General features: G+C 50.9%; 1 protein-coding gene across 1 annotated transcript; it reads right to left on the bottom strand.

Annotated features, from left to right (window-relative positions):
• Positions 1 to 1,246: 1,246 nt before the first annotated feature.
• LOC119405815 (uncharacterized) lies at positions 1,247 to 7,041 on the bottom strand. Its single transcript, XM_037672642.2, has 2 exons — positions 6,356 to 7,041; positions 1,247 to 1,255 (listed from the first exon to the last, which is right to left on the bottom strand). The coding sequence occupies exons 1-2, from the start codon at positions 6,956 to 6,958 to the stop codon at positions 1,247 to 1,249; spliced, it is 612 nt and encodes a 203-aa protein (XP_037528570.1). The 5' UTR covers positions 6,959 to 7,041.
• Between the last annotated feature and the right edge of the window lie 10,207 nt (positions 7,042 to 17,248).

Raw genomic sequence — 17,248 nt, 5'->3', positions numbered from 1 at the left:
TCTATAGCCCATTTGAGCGTCCAGCGCACAGCACAAAGTAAGGACAGAGCAGGGTTGCCGTTGCTGGCTACTTTGCGCCAAATTGGCCACTTTACGACCCTTTCTGGCAGCGAAAATTTCAGGACGGCACCATGGCAACTTCTGAACTTCTTATTTGGCGCATCAAGTTTGTATTTTCTTATTATGTACGGTGAAAACACAACGTTTCGAGGCGTTTGCGTCGTGACAGAAGATGCATGGCCGCGTTCGCCCCCACCAGCAGGTTGGGGTGCATCGAGGCACCCCAATGCAACACGTGGCGCGCCTGCAAATAAGCAGTGGTAAAAGTTGCGTGCATGATGGCAAAGCGGTGGCTATTACGCTGCTTGCAGCGTTCGCCTTTTATGCCGATGCTACGCGCAAGTTTCTAATTTTGATGCGCAGCGCGGGTATTCGTGTGAACTCGACAAAAACAGAGAGCCGCAACAATATGGCTGGGCTGCTAATGTTCAACCAGATTTTGCTTTATGAAGCTGGATGGTATTGGGTGCATTGGGGTGCTGTCATCAGAAAAGTGCTCATTTGTTGCCTTCAGGCGCAAGGCGATGGGCCCGTATGTAATTAAAATCAACGGCCATGCCATCACTTATGAGAAGACCCACCGCTTTCTGGGGGTCATAATCGAGCGCGACCTGTCCTGGAGTCTCCTATCGCCTACATGAAGACGAAACTGACCATGATCACCCACGTCTTAAGCTTTCTTGCTGGAAAATTGTGGGGTGCATCTGTGCGAGCGATGCTTCAACTTTACACCGTTATGTTCATCGGTGTCGTGCGCTACAGCCTACCTGTGCTTTGTAAAACCCGAAAAACAAACGTACGTGTCCTCCAGTGGCTTCAAGCTCAAGCACTGAAAGTATGCCTTGGCCTTCCGAGATACACATCTACAGCAGCGACTGTCGTTATAGCGCGTGACCATCCAATCACTACATACATACGCGTCGATCCTTTGAGAATGCACATCAGGCATTTCGCTCGGATTCCGTCGCACCGCCTCGCCTCACTCCCTGTATCTAGGCCGCACTCTGCGTTCAGCGGTACTGTAGCAACACATCGAGCAGTGATTCCCTCGACCTTCACGCATGCAGAAAGACCGCCGTTACCAATGTGGTGCCTACACCCACTCGAAGCCCTACTCACCATTCCCGGAATCCAAAAGAAGAAACAGTCGTCATATTTAGCCTATTTAGCCCTACAACAAGCAGCACTACTGTACCTGCATGAGAACCACAGCGCACGCCTTCACATTTACACAGCCTGTTCTGTCTCTTCTGCGTGATCAGCAGGGGCAGTATTTATTCCCGCAAAGTCAATCACCATAAAATTGAAAACAACGCATTTGACATCATCAACGGCCGCAGAACTCGCCGCCATTCGTGCAGCACTAGAATTTGTAACTGAAGAACCTTCGCAACCATCTTCTCTGACTCCAAGGAAGCTTTTCAATATCTTATGTCGCCATTTCGTTATGGACCTAATGAGCAGTTAGTCGCTGCTATAAGGCTCCTTCACCACCATGGGTATCAACATAGCGTATCAGTGGATACCGAGTCACTGTGGTATATACGGTAATGATCGTGCGGATGAGGCCGCCCGATGTGCACATGACAGTGACCACTACGCAGATATACCGTTCTCCAGAACCGACGCAGCTACAAGACTTCGTTTGCTGGCACGTGAACTCACACTTGCCCAGTGGAGCTCGGCTGAATTCACGAACGCTCGTCTACACAGCTTGAACCCCAATCTCCAGCTCCGTCTCCCGTCAGGAATATTGCGAGCTGAGGAGACGCTTCTGTCCCACCCGTGGCTTGCCATGGCATTCACGAATGCCTACTCCGGTCTGATTGGAATGGCCAACAACTCTACATGTAATTACTGCAGCTGCGAAGAAACGATCTCCCATCTTCTGTGTGAGTGTCCCCGTTTCACTGCGCCAAGACAAGAACTTTCTAATGCGCTAGATAAACTTGACAATCGCCCTTTGTCGGAACAAAGAGTTTTGGGACCTTGGCCGAGTCCATCATCAGCACAGAATGCTTTAAAATCAATATTGCGCTTCTTGCGGACAACTGCTCTTAGAGACAGACTCTAAGTAAATGCGAATGCATTTCTTAGTCGGGGGTTGTCCTGCGTCCCTGGCCGGCGTGCGCACAGATATATGCGGGCGCGCTCCTCCTCGCCTCCAGCAACAGATGCACCGCGCCTAGCAACCGGAGCAGGTGGTGAGCGGCGGAGGGTAAGGGAGAGGAGGAGCACGCGTGCGTGTGATGGCGCTCGCATCGCGGAGCTCGCTCGGCGGAGAGAGAGCTCGGGCGCTCCTCCTCTCCGCGCTCGGACCTGTATATATCATGCAGGGAGCGCGCACTTTGGTGTCTTGATAGCGATGGAAGTCGGCGAAGTCGAATCTCTCGCGGCAACGATACCACTAGGACGAAGTGTATCACAATGCAACTCGAGCATTACGCCTCTACGTGCACACTCTCGTCTCTCTTCATTAATTAGTCGCACACTCATCGGGTGCACCCAAATGCCTTCGCATTTCCTCACGATCCCCTTCGGGGAGGTGCGGGGATTTTCCTTCTCTTGCTCTCCTTTTTTTTGCAACATCTCTCTTCTATAGTCTTTTATCCCCCTTACCCCTTCCCCTAGCACAGTGTAGCCAGCTGGTCTAAGAACTGGCTAACCTCCCTGTCTATCCGCTTGTTTCTTCCTTCCTTACTTCTTGCAAATCAAATTCACTATGCGGCGTTGAATAAAAACTCCGTCAACGTTAAATGCTATTACTGACTTGTAAGCTGTAATGGAATGGAAAAACTTTATTTACGTGCCTTGGGGCGTGAACTAGCACGGAGAGGGACGCTTCCACGTCAGGCCTGAGAGGCCTAGCCTCCCCGTCACGTCGCGGGCGCGTTGGACTACCCATAGTTGTCCTTTCCAAATCCGGATTGCGTAGCGCAACATTTCACACGGACGACGTAACGTCTTCATCACAACCTAACTCGGGGCACCGCCAGAGCGCGTGTCCTAAGCTGGCAAAATCTGAGCAAAGCGCGCATGTTTCTCATGTCCGAATTTCGGGATAGATCTTGCCCAAGAGTGCAGAGTTGTTTAATATCCCGACCCGCAAGAGTCTGTTCAGTTTACTGTGCTGCGGCGGTTATTATGCCTCTCCAGATAAAATTTCTTTATTAGTTCAATGAACGGGGCCAGGGGATCCCTATTGTCCAAAACCTCAGCGCCGTGCCACTCGGTAGCTACGCCGTCGACGACTCCTGGCGCAGCTCTGTGGGCCCACTCGTTGAGGTTGAACGGGGCGCTCTAGATCTAATGTTAACGGGGAACCAGAAGGTCGTGTGTCGCTTTAGTTCCTTATACATAGAGTCCCAAAGGGCGAATCCGAGATGGTGCCTATGGCGGATGCTCGAACCACTGATCTCGAGTCCCTGTATGTCATCGTTCTCCCTTCGTCCAGCATAGTCACGGCTATCACGGCCTGTTCCGCAACCTCAGCCACCGTCGTACGGACCATCGTAGAGTTTGTGACTTTCCCATCTTGATCGACGCTGACTGCAACAAATGCTTTTCAGTCGGGTTGCCGCTCTGCGTCGACCAAACAGCAACTCCGGGCCGTGCGAGGGCATCTTCCAAGTGGGATTTAGCTCTAGCATGTTGTCTGCCAATGTTGTTAGGTGGAATGTGCCAAAATTACTCTGCATATTGCAACAACTCTATCTATTCTGCCTACACTATATGCAGGTGCATTGACTTTACTTATTTATTTATTTATTTAATTATTAGCAACTTATCTGCGACTTGAAGACGAAGTAAGAGGGAAGAACTCAGGGTCTTCTGTGCTCTTGCTTGTAGTCGAAAGACATTATTATATATGTTCATTAAGAAAAACTATATTCATAGTACAGCTTCTGTTCCATCTGGCTGCAAATATGGCGCCAAAATTAAATTGGCATGGCTACTTCGGCTCTTTAAATCTGTACAACGGCAACCCTGGAGCACAGTGAAAGTGAACAAATACAACGCCTGTCATCCTCGGTTCTCACTCAGTCCTTGTCCTGTGTGTTGCAATGAAGACGCCGATATGCGAAAGCCGTTTATTGCAGCTCATGGCAGAAACACATATGACACGACACAGCTTGGTCGCCGCGCTTTTAACAGGATAACAGCGCCAACAAAGGATGCGCGCGCAGGCTCTGCGCACTGAACAGCAGAGGGCAGATAATAGTCACAGCCACGTTTGACGCGATTACAACACTCCCCCACAAACAAAATCACATTCAATGGTACATCAGTCGATCTGGTGGCCGTGTCACCCGTGTGCTACGTCTAAGTACAGGAGGGGTGTGCGGCGGTTGTGGTGACGACACTGGCGGTTGTGCTGAGCAATTTCCCTTTTCCAAAATATCACTGGCATGCGGCAAAGACATTTCATCACCACAGTCTTCCACATACTCGTCATGTTTCAAAGAAGTGCAACGTAGGTGATCGGCATGCACAAAGCGCGTTTGTTTATCAACATTCACCAGGTACGTTACCGGAGATTTCACACTCACAATGTTCCCAGGTCGCCACTTTACAAGTTCACCACGAACAGTACGCACGAGCACACGATCGCCCACAGAAAATGCTCTAGGCTTTCCCCTACGTTTATTTGCACTGCGAACTTCTCTCTCGGACTTCGAATTGATCGTACCTTCCATGTATGGTTTGAGCAGAGAAAGTCTTGTCCGCAGCTTTCTCTTTAAAAATAACTCTGCTGGTGTTTTACCAGTGAATGTGTGCGGCGTAGTTCTGTACGCGAAAAGGAAGTTGTCAACTCTGTGTTGCAAGGATCTGGAACTGTGGCTCCGTTCATCCTCTAGCAGTTGCTTTAGCAATGACTGCTTAACAGTCTGCACGGCTCGTTCTGCTGTGCCGTTAGATTGAGGATGATAAGGCGGAGTCAAAGTATGTTTGACCCCGTTTGCCTGCAAGAAATCATCAAACTCTTTCGCTCGAAACTGTGGCCCGTTGTCCGTAACTATCTCCTGAGGCAACCCATAGCTTGCAAACAATGACCTTACTGTTTCAATGGTCTTTTGCGCCGTTGTTGAATTCATTATTTTGACATCTACCCACTTGGAGTGTGAATCGACTGCGACCAGAAACATCTTGTTTTCTTTTTCTGCAAAGTCGAGGTGCACTCGCAACGCCGTACGGCAACCGCCGGTATCTAAAGAGACCCATGTGCGTGTTAACCGTTAGAAGTTCTTCGGCATGCTTGTCCAACTCCAGCTGTAAATAAGCTTTTGCCAAGTCTAACACAGTGAATACAGTTCCTCCCACCAGGGATGCAAAGATATCCTCAGGAAGTGGCAAGGGATAGTGATCTACCTCGATGCACTTGTTCACACTGACTCTATAGTCACCACATATCCTTATTTCTGGTCCATTTTTCTTGGGCACAATTACTAGTGGCGTTGCCCAGGTGCTGTGCCGCACCCGGTAAATTACTTCAGCCTTCTCTAGTTCCGCCAGTTCTTTTTCCACTTGTTCTCGCAAGGCATACGGTACAGGCCTCGCCTTACAGAAAACTGGAACTGCATTCTCTTTCGTGCGAATGCTACCCTTGTATCCTTTTATAGCACCATAGCCTGCTTGAAAAACATCAGCGTGCTGTTGTTTTAATGATTCTACAGCTCCTTGAGTTTTTAGAGGCGCGACTGCTTGTACTTTAAGCGCAACCTCATGCAGTTTCTGCAAGGCATCAGGCAAGTTCACTTTTATCTTTGCGAGCCAGTCACGACCGAGGAGCACCGGCATGCGCACCCCTTCTTCATACTTGGCAATGACAAGTGGTAGGCGGTGGCTTTGCTTCCCGCACTTCACATCGACTTGGGCAACGCCCCTTACATTGATTGCGGTGCCGTTGTACACTCCGAGTTTTACGTCCTCACAGTTGTACGATAGGTCAGGGAAGTTCTCTGCAAAGTCTTTCTCAGACATGATTGTAACGGCAGCCCCCGTGTCCAATTCCATCGGTACTTCGTGACCGTTTATGATTACTTTTACTACTATGGGAGGCGGACTGCCTGCTCTGTTTGTTTGACATATAGTCAGCAAATCCTGCAAATCCTGCTCTGTTGCCGGTACTTCTAGAGCATGAACAACTCGCGTTTTGCACATTTTTGCGACATGACCACGTTTAGAACACTTAAAACAAGCACTTTTTAAAAATGGACACCTTGTAGGAGCGTGCTGACCACCGCACCTATGACACTCTACTGCAGTTTTTTGCGTATAGTTTTTTTTCCAGTACCTTGCTTGTTGCGTTAGGCTTCCCTTGGCTTCCTTGCCAGTACAGTTGAGCGTTGCTGGCCCCGGCGCTGTCGCACAGCATGTCCTGGGTGTCCTTCTGTGCAGCCTCCATGGCGGTGGATACCTTGCACACCCGTTCCCAGGTGACCTCGTCGTCGGGCAAGGCGAGAAGACGGCATCGGATGGTGTCGCTCCGTAGTCCGGCAATTAGGCGGTCCCGTAGCGCTTCTTGGAGGAAATTTCCGAAAGAACATGTCGCTGCGAGCCTCTTCAATTCCACAAGAAACTGTGCGATGGTTTCATTTGACTCCTGGTTCCGCCGGTAGAAGTGGTATCGCTCGGTGACCACAGACCGCTTCAGGGCGTAGTGCTGTTGCAGCACCTTCTTGGCGTCTTCGTACTTTACTTCGGTGGGCGTTTTCGGCAGCAGTAAGCTACGCAGTGTCACGTAGGCCTTCTCTCCTATTATGGTCAGGAAGACTTCAAGCTTCTTTCCGTCGTCTATTCCATTTGCTTTCGCAAATAGTTCGAACCTTTCTAGGTAGACGTCGATGTTTCCCGAGTCCGGGCAGAACTCCGGCAGCTTGCCGTAAGTGGTGGCCATAGCTTCAGTGCCGCTTCATCCCATCTTCGTCGCCAATGTTGCAATGAAGACGCCGATATGCGAAAGCCGTTTATTGCAGCTCATGGCAGAAACACATATGACACGACACAGCTTGGTCGCCGCGCTTTTAACAGGATAACAGCGCCAACAAAGGATGCGCGCGCAGGCTCTGCGCACGGAACAGCAGAGGGCAGATAATAGTCACAGCCACGTTTGACGCGATTACAACACTGTGTTGTGCGCTAGATGCTGAAAAGACACCATTCGTTCTATAGCTGGCCACCATTTCCTGTGGCAGCACAGCCAAGACTGCGGAGCCTAAGCGCAGACTTTTCACTACGCTACTGCATGTAGTCCTCGAAAGTAAACCTTTCTATGTTATGTAGCATAAATGAAAACATGATATTCCTTTCTTTTCTTTTTACTGTAAAGTTCTAGCTTTCTCTTTGTTATAATACGTTCAGTATGTTTTGTATTGTTAGAAAGCTTATCCCATGAAGGATTTTCGTTGTTCTTTGCTGTTTATGATTTTCCAGTGTCAATGTCGCACTTTCCTCACCTTCTGACAACGGTTGCGTCGATGGGTTGCCGCAGGCACGCAACGAAGATTGTAAGCGATCGTAGGCGATAGTTCACAAGGTGCTATGTGTTCCTCAAACAGAAAGAAACGAAGGCAGCGGTGGAGTGAGAAGCATTTGCTTGACCGCATACAATCACGAGGAAAGGAATTGTATTGTACGCAACTGAGACCGCCAGTGCAAATGGATCTCTCTCATCGGGGCAGCGACATTGATGCCAGCGACGTGGCAGTTTTCAGAGAAAGCACCAACTTCATAGCAAAACTGCGATCACAAACAGTACGGGATAGAAACGACGCATTTCTTCAGCTGCGTTGCATAAATGGCCGGTATTCTCGGTTGGCCATTGTCGCTAATGTAAATAGATCAAATATCGCCTACTGTAACACCTAACGTGTCAGCGTTTACGGCGGGAGGAATTACCGCGTGAGCGATGAGAGCGCGCTATTCGAAAATGCGAAAATGCTTCGCATGTGCAACGCCTCCTTTATTTTTAAGGCGAAAGGCTTAGATGCCTCACCAAACGCGAACACTGACTGGCGTCTCGCGTCGGCGTCTCCTGTCGGCGTCCACACGAGTGATGAAAAATACATCCTCACGTGATGACGTCATCATGACGTCACAGGTCGCAAATCTTGGGACTTCATTGTGATGTCATATTGATGTCACCCTGATGTGACACCACATGACGACGTCATCACACGCAGCTTAACTTGATCAACGGTGCCCATCACGGAGGCAGTAGAAAACGAGGTGAGGGGCCTTCTACCCTGCTGGCAATGGAAAACTACATTAGGCGCAGAAAGTTTTAGGAGCGTGGCGGTGCAGGAACAATCTATTGACTGAGAGGAACAAAGAAGATGGTTTTCGCCTTCCAGTCGTCTTTGGTGTGTGCATAAGGGACTCTGTTAGCTTTCAAAATAGTGGCGGCGCTGGTCTGTGGCGCCAAATTCGTTCATGTCGATTGTAATATTGGCGTCGTGTTGTCACTGGGCAAGAACGGCGTTCATTATAACCACAGATATGGAGCCTTCATAATACTAGGATGGCATTTTCTATGCACCCATGTTGCTGTAATTGACTGCGCTCGCTCCGAGTTCGAGGAGCTGCGCCGGCAGCGCTTGATGACCCGTCGACCGCCATCACGCGATGCTGATCTCGCGGGCTTGTCGGCCATTTCCGACCACTCCACCTTGCTCGCCGAAATCAAGTCGTTCGTGCGTGAGGAAATTGCTCGCCAGATCTCTCTACTGGCTTTCGCTCCACCGCAGCGTGTTGACCAGCCGCCCACTACCCCCCTGCCTCCTCTCCGCCGAGCGATTCAGCAGGAAATCGCAGAGGTCATTCCTGAATACCACCAACCGCCTCCAGTGCATGCGCCACTAAGCTACGCGCAAGCTGTAGCCAGGCCGCCCCCAGCGATTCCTGCGGCTGCACCGCGAAGATACGCCGAAGCCGTCGACGGACCCCAGGCCTTCGACACGGCTGTGCCGCCTACGTACGTCGACGTCGTCCCCAGGCCCCGACTCCTGCCCACAATGCCCTCATATCAGCAGCCGTCTCGTCCGTCCCGTTCTGCGACATGTATGGGACCCGCGAACCGCTGGCGCACTTCCGACAACCGCCCCATCTGCTTCGCGTGTGGTTGCGCCGGTCACGTCGCACGCTACTGCAATCGCATGGAGCCGCCTCGGGTCGCATCAGCCCTCCCCAGCCAATCAAGCCGACCTTATTATGACCAAGCGCCGCCTATGTCACCGACGTCCCGCGCCGCAACATCTACCCGCCGGTCACCGTCTCCACGACGTCGCTCACTGTCGCCCATGCGGCCACGTCCGGTCTCACGTGACCAGGAAAACTAGTCGTCGCAGTCTGCGAGGAAAGGGCTGCGATGCTGTCGAACTGCGAAATCCCTCAGCGAAGCCCATCGAACGTGATAGACGTGTTTTTGGACGGTGTTCGCGCATCTGCCCTTATCGACACTGGAGCCGCCGTATCCGTCATGGATGCCAAACTTAGCCGATTACTGCGAAAAGTGACGACGCCACTTTCCGGTCTCTTCCTCCGTACAGCTAGCGCCCAAAGTATTCACCCTACAGCGGTGTGCACCGCCCGCGTCATTATTCAGGATGCTCTGTACGCCGTCGAATTGATCATAATTCCTGCCTGCTCTCACGACGTCATCCTAGGATGGGATTTTCTCTCCCTCCACGACGCCGTCATTCATTGCGCACCAGCCGAAATAGAACTCTCACCGTTCTCTGATTGGACACCGGCAGACAATCCATCGGCTGCGGGCAAGGCACATGTCAAAGACGACACCAAGGTGCCTGCAAACTCGTCAATGGCGGTGTCAGTCTACTGCGCAAGTCTTTCCGACACCGTTGCACTCCTCTCGCCATCTGACCGTGTTTGCACGAGGAAAGGCTTGCTGGTGCCTTTCGCGACCGTGCAAGTCACCCAGGGCAGCACCTCTATTTTTGTTATCAATCCATTCCCGTACAGTGTCACGTTGGTGCAAGGGGAATGTCTCGGTAGCGTGGAACCCCTCGAAGACGCACAAGTTATGGACGAACCAGATGAAATGCACTGCCACAGCTCCAGTACGCTCGGTGCTGTTTCCACGTCTGGTTCATCACCCGCTGATGTATTTGGTTCCTCCATTGCTGACAACCTTACGCCAGTCCAGCGTTCCCAGCTTCTGGGCCTGTTAGAAGAATTTCGCTCTTCTTTCGATGTCGCTCAAACTTCTCTCGGCCGCACGTCCGCCGTTACGCATCGCATCGACACTGGGACCCAGCCGCCACTGCGGCAACGTCCATATCGCGTATCTCCCACAGAACGCCGTGTAATCAACGAGCAAGTCGACGAGATGCTTCGCCGCGATGTTATTCGACCTTCTAACAGGCCCCTGGGCGTCTCCTGTCGTTCTTGTGACGAAGAAGGACGGTTCTGTGCGGTTCTGTGTGGACTACCGACGACTTAACAAGGTCACTCGCAAGGACGTGTATCCACTACCGCGAATAGACGACGCGATTGACAGCCTGCAAGGCGCAGAATTCTTTTCATCTCTCGATTTGCGCTCAGGGTACTGGTAAGTACCTATGGCTGATGACGCTCGACCGAAGACCGCCTTTGTCACGCCCGACGGCTTGTACGAATTCAACGTCATGCCGTTCGGGATGTGTAATGCGCCCGCCACCTTTGAGCGCATGATGGATACCGTTCTGCGCAACCTGAAATGGCACACATGCTTATGCTACCTCGACGACGTCGTTGTTTTCGCTCCGGACTTCTCCACGCATCTTCAACGCCTGCGGCATGTTTTGACGCGTTTGAGCGAGGCCGGTCTGCAACTGAATCTAAAGAAGTGCCGATTTGCAGCACGGCAGCTGACAATACTCGGTTACGTCGTGTCCAAGGACGGTATTCTCCCCGATCCAGCCAAGCTTCGGGCCGTGACCGAGTTCCCCAAACCTACATCCGTCAAGGAACTGCGCAGTTTCGTAGGACTGTGTTCCTACTTTCGGCGCTTCATTCGAAACTTCGCGACTATCATATCGCCTCTGACGAAGCACCTCGGAAGTAATGGGCCGCTCAATTCGTGGTCGTCAGAGTGCGACGAAGCTTTCGCGAAGCCCCGTCGTTTGTTGACGTCGCCTCCCATACTGCGCCACTACGACCCTACGGCCCCTACAGAGGTACGCACAGACGCCAGCGGTGTTGGCCTTGGCGCTGTCCTTGCGCAGCGCAAGCCAGGGTTCCCTGAATATGTCGTGGCATATGCAAGTCGTACGCTTAGCAAAGCCGAGACCAATTACACCGCCACCGAAAAGGAATGCCTGGCAATTATCTGGGCCCTTACGAAGTTCCGACCTTATTTGTATGGTCGCCCATTTGATGTCATCACCGACCGCCATGCACTATGCTGGCTGTCATCATTGAAGGATCCATCAGGCCGCCTCGCCCGCTGGGCACTTCGCCTACAGGACTACGACATCCGCGTGCTGTACCGCAACGGACGCCAGCATGCTGACGCCGACGCACTCTCGCGCTCCCCCTTGCCTGACGACAATACCCACAGCTCAATATCTCACGATGCCGTTTCTTCCATCGACATTCACACCATCGCTACCGAACAGCGCAAGGATCAGTGGATCGCTTCACTGATAGACTTGCTCACTGATCCATCGGCAACACCATCCACTCGCGGTTTGCGTCGTCAAGCCCATGATTTCGCCATTCGCGACGACCTCCTTCACCGACGCAATTACAACGCCGGCGGCCGCCAGTGGCTACTAGTAATACCCCGCAGTCTCCGTTCTGACATATGCGAATGGTTTCACGCTGATCCGCAGTGTGCGCACTCTGGGGTATCGAAAACATACCACCGCATTCGCCAACGGTACTTTTGGCGAGGGATGTACCGCTACGTGCAGAAGTTCGTTCGCTCCTGCATCGATTGTCAGCGCCGCAAAGCTTCAACGCACCAGTCACCAGCAGGTCTACAGCCTTTACCTTGCCCTGACCGGCCGTTTGGGCGCGTTGGAATCGATTTGTACGGGCCACTTCCTCTGACGTCGGCTGGTAACCGCTGGGCCATCGTGGCTGTAGACCACCTTACGCGATACGCCGAAACTGCCGCCCTCCCAGCGGCTACAGCGCGCGATGTAGCCTCCTTCCTGCTCCACCGGTTCATGCTACGCCACGGTCCACCCCAGGAGCTGCTCAGCGATCGAGGCCGTGTCTTCCTGTCGGAAGTCGTCGAAGCCATCCTCAAAGAGTGCAACGTTGTTCACCGCAAAACTACTGCTTACCACCCGCAGACGAATCGCCTCACCGAACGCTTTAACGGCACGCTCGGCGACATGCTATCGATGTACGTCGCCGCCAATCACACAAAATTGGGATTCGATTCTGCCTTTCGTCACCTACGCCTACAATACCGCCCCTCAAAGCACCACTGGCTTCTCACCCTTTTTTTATTGTACGGCAGGCACCCGTCGCACACAATCGATACAATCCTTCCATACACGCCGGATCGATCGGAGTGTGCGCCTATTTCTGCCACTGCCAGACTTGCTGAGGAGTGTCGCGAGCTTGCCAGGACCTTTACTACGCAGGACCAAGAGCGGCAGAAGAGCATTCGCAGTGACACCAACACTTCTGCACCCACGTTCCTCCCTGGAGCGCTCGTATGGCTCTCGGTTCCTAACCACTGCAACTGGCCTCTCTTCCAAACTATACCCAAATACGAAGGCCCCTACCGTGTCGTCGAACGCACATCCCGGTCAACTACCTGATGAACCTATTGAACATCTTCGGGCATGCGCCGTCGAGGGCGCGACATTGTCAACGTGGAGCGCCTCAAGCCCTACCATGACCCGCTCATAGTGACCAGCTGTTAGGTCGCCAGGCGGCTCCCTTTTCGTACCCGGGGCCATTGTAAAGAAGCATTGGGACGCTCTAATGGGTCGTCCTCTCAAGCGCCTCCTAGTGGGTCACCCTCTTCGCCTATTCTCGGGGAGCACGCCCCTCGTGCTCGTGGTCGTGAGAGTCTGCGAGTCTGCGCTCTATCGTGGTGCATCGTCGCCGTCAATCTCGCCGTCAATAAACGTCTTAACAATATATATATATATATATATATATATATATATATATATATATATATATATATATATATATATATATATGTATATATATATACATATATGACGGTTCAAGGGTGAATGGGGTAAAGGAAGAGGAGGAAGACGAGGAGTGAGAATAAACTGGTGTTCTGACTGACGCCATGTCTCGTCCGTTACAGTAAGTCGACAGGATGGACACCTGGCAGACACTTCATCAGCCGCACATCATCGACGAAGTTCTGAACAAGACGCCGTGACCATACATGGACCACCGAAGCTCATCCTAGCAGCATACAGTGACCAGCTTCATGGCGGCATCATCGGTGGACCTTGACATCCCCAAGTACGCCGGATCAGCGGACGATAGACCGGTGGAGGATTGGTTCAACCTCTTCGAACGCCACGCTTTCGCTGCATCATGGTCGGAACGGGACATGGTCGCCAACTTTAACATCTACGTCACCGGTGAGGCTTTCAAATGTTACCTTACACACATCTTTCAGAACGAAGAATCTTGGAAGAAAATCAAAGAAACCCTATCGGAAAACTCAGTGGCACTGTCCCAGTGCCATACCTGATTATTGGACCAGTGTGGCGCTGGGTACTGGGACGCTGGCACGCTGCACGAGGCACGCTGCACGCTGGCGCACTGCACACTGGGCCACCCGTAACGGGCCGAAATCGAGCTTTTAAATTGTTTCTATAAGCTGTGATCATACCCCGATCGTAATTAGGGCTGATAAGCGAGCACTGCGACAAAAAAAAAACCTCAAAAAAAGCATGAGCGAGCGGGATTCGAACCCACCACCTCGACGCAGCATACATCCTGAGTCTGACACGTTACCGCTGCACCACACCTGAAAGACGAGAGACGGTCGCTTTTTTTTCATGTTATAACTACCTCCGGTAGCCAATATTTTCATTTTTCTCGTTTAGGATCGCAGATTTCAGTTTCTTCGTGCTCGCGAGAACCTAAGGGAACGTAGTTAATTTGTTTTTTATGTGCTGCCTACGATCGGAACGTCTAACGGGCCCGTTTTGCCGCAAAAAATATTAGCGCAACCGCAGATGTGTTGCAGCGATCGCACTGACTCGCTAAGCAGTCAGTCATACCTACGTGAACGTGCGTCTGACCTGCACACTGAAGGCTATAGTTGTCGTCACGCGTTTGAACACATTTTCTGTCCTTTTTGTTTACGTTCCGCGTACTATACAGCCGCAGTAGTTCATCCTAGCCGAACCGAACGTTAGGCTTAGAGCTGTACTCCGTGCGCCACGATCGCTGTGAAGAACGTGGATATTCAAGTACGAAGAATCTATAAACCGTTCGAATGTAGTTCGATCATACCTCTATCAAGCGACCCCATATTAGCACCTTCCACTACATGAATCAGAAGCTAAAAACGCCGAGATTGAGTGTTACATTGGCTTCACTGTTGCCGGTGACGTTGCGGCTTTCTAGCGGTTACGAGCCTATATGGAAGGACCTGGCTATAGACTAGGTTGATGTTATCATCAGACTAATACTAATGTCATATTGTGTTGCGAATGAATAAGTGTTTCGGTGCAGTTATATGAACTACATTTACGCCACATGATCACACACTTCAGAGAAAGTGCGCGCGTGGGCGTTCGACAGATGATTGCTTTAGCGTATACAACCCCTCCGTCGCTTAACTAAAACTAAAGCTAGATATGCAAATATTCTATTGTGTGTCCTGCACATGTGCAGGACACACAATAGAATATTTTCAAGATATTCCGTAAGTTTTTCTTCGACTTCTCGCGACCAATACCAAATCTTATATGAATTCCACCCCAGCGCGCCCAGTTTTTTTCCAATGTGCTGCCAGTTGTTCCCAGTGCGCGAGCAGACACTGTACAGCGTGGCAGTGCCTCCCAGTGCGCAGTAAGACACTGGGCTACACTGTACAGTGTTCCCAGCGTCTTTCAGCGCACTGGGTGGCACTGGCCACGCTGTACAGTTTGTCCCAGTGCCTACCAGCGCGCTGTAGTACACTGGGACACACTGTACAGCGTTTCCAGTGCCACCCAGTGCACTGAAAGGCACTGGGAGGCACTGGAAACGCTGTTTTTTCCGATAGGGAATGATCGTTCGTTTTAAAGGATACCATGAAGACTCGCCTATTACCCACTAACTCGGGACATTTCAACTCTGTCGTCGCAGTAACAAGCGTTCCCTTCGTAGCTACCATCATAGTCAAACGACAACGAGCACGACCTTTCAATTTCCAAGCAACAAGTTAAAGCATTCGTTCACTAAAAGACATCCAGGTCATCTACCTCAAAGACCCAGCTTTCCACCAGGTAGTCGGGCACCATTGTGCCCGACTACCAACCTATTCCGCGCATAGATGATGTGCTGGACTACGTGAGAAAATCGAAATATTTTTCTACATAGGATATTACCTCAGGCTATTGGCACGTTAAAATGAACCCAAAGGACATCCCAAAAACAGCTTTCGTCACGCCAAACGGCCATTATGAATGGCTTGTTATGCCGTTCGGTTTGAGAAATGCTCCCGCTACATTCGAAAGAGCTGGAAAATCAGTGATCAGAAAACATAACATGCAAAATGTCGTTAATTACTTTGATGATGTCGTAGTCTTCTCCGACACATTTTCTGAGCACCTACTGAATCTACAAGCTCTACTACAAGCTCTACTACAAGCTCTAAAAACGGAGAACATAAAACTGAAACTGAAAAAGTGCCACTTTGCCCAAGCTTTTATTGAATATCTGGGTCACAGAGTGTCCAACGATACAGTATCGCCAATACGAAGCAATATTGAAGCAGTATTGCGATTCCCAAGACCAAAATCTCGGAAAGAGCTGCAGCGTTTTCTTGGCACCACGAAAGTTTACCGCCAGTTTATACCGCATTTCAGTGACATAGTTTACCCACTTACAAAACTGTTGAAGAAGCACACCCCATGGGAATGGGATTCCTCATGCGAACAAGCTTTTGGGGAAATGAAAAATCGTCTCACCGAAGAGCCAATATTACGAATATTTTCGTGCGAGAAACCATGCATTCTTTATTGCGACGCATCTAACGTAGGCATCTCGGCGCAGTCCTGAAGCAACAAGATCGTGATGCTAAAGAACACCCTGTCGCTTATCACTCGCGCAAGCTACTCACGCACGAATTAAATTATGCCATCACAGAGCTTGAATGTCTCGCTATTGTTGACGCTGTTGAGAAATGGCACTGCTATCTCCATGGAAGAACCATTCACTGTTGTCACCGATCACGCTGCCTTACATGGCTAAAAAACATCAAAATCCCCAGGGCCGTCTGTTTCGATGGTCGCTGAAGCTGTCTATGTATGACGTCAACATTCGACCATCAAAAAGGCAGCGAAAAACATCGAAGCGGATGCATTTTCTCGGAGTCTTGGTTCAACTCCTTTCATTACCAGAACTTCAGGTTACCAGGATGACCGTCCTCCGCTGCAAGTACACCACTGAAAACGGGGTAATTATCGTGACACGTAAAGGAATTCGCAAAGTGTACGTGCCTCGGAAGCTCCGACTGGGCCTTCTGCAGAAAGCACACTGCCAGTTCGGACATGTCGGAGTAAAGAAAACTCTCGGGTTGTTGTCACCGTACTACTATTGGCCGGAAATCATGACAGACGTTTCGTCCTACGTCCGCCACTGTGACATATGTCAGCGCTGCAGGAAGCCTAAAACCAAGAGATTCGGATCACTCGAGTCGCTACCACCTGCAGAACAGCCCTTCGATCTTGTAGCAATGGACGCTATAGGTGGCTTTTCTGGATACGGCTCCACGAAGAAGTTTATTCACTTAGCAATCGACCACGCTACGCGGTATGTCTGTGACAAAAATGAAACTTGTGACGCATACATTTCGTGCCTCGCCACCATCTTCGCTGCAGGGAAGCCAAAGAAGTTCCTCTCTGATTGTGGGCCAGCTTTCATTGCTGGCAAGCTCAAGCAATTCCTAAAACGCAACAATGTCCACCAATTGTTCACGAATCAGACTATTGTAACCCGGTTGAAGTGCAAAATGAATGAGCAGCCGCAGAAGTCTTGG

The sequence above is a fragment of the Rhipicephalus sanguineus genome, chromosome 9 (genome assembly GCF_013339695.2).
Source record: "Rhipicephalus sanguineus isolate Rsan-2018 chromosome 9, BIME_Rsan_1.4, whole genome shotgun sequence".
Lineage (NCBI taxonomy): Eukaryota > Metazoa > Arthropoda > Arachnida > Ixodida > Ixodidae > Rhipicephalus > Rhipicephalus sanguineus.
Note: the sequence above shows the minus strand (reverse complement) of the source record. Positions and strands in the feature narration are given on the sequence as shown.

What these genes read in the sequence shown, in the direction of transcription:
- LOC119405815 (XM_037672642.2), bottom strand. Translation starts at nt 6,958, where the DNA reads ATGGCCACCACTTACGGCAAGCTGCCGGAGTTCTGCCCGGACTCGGGA.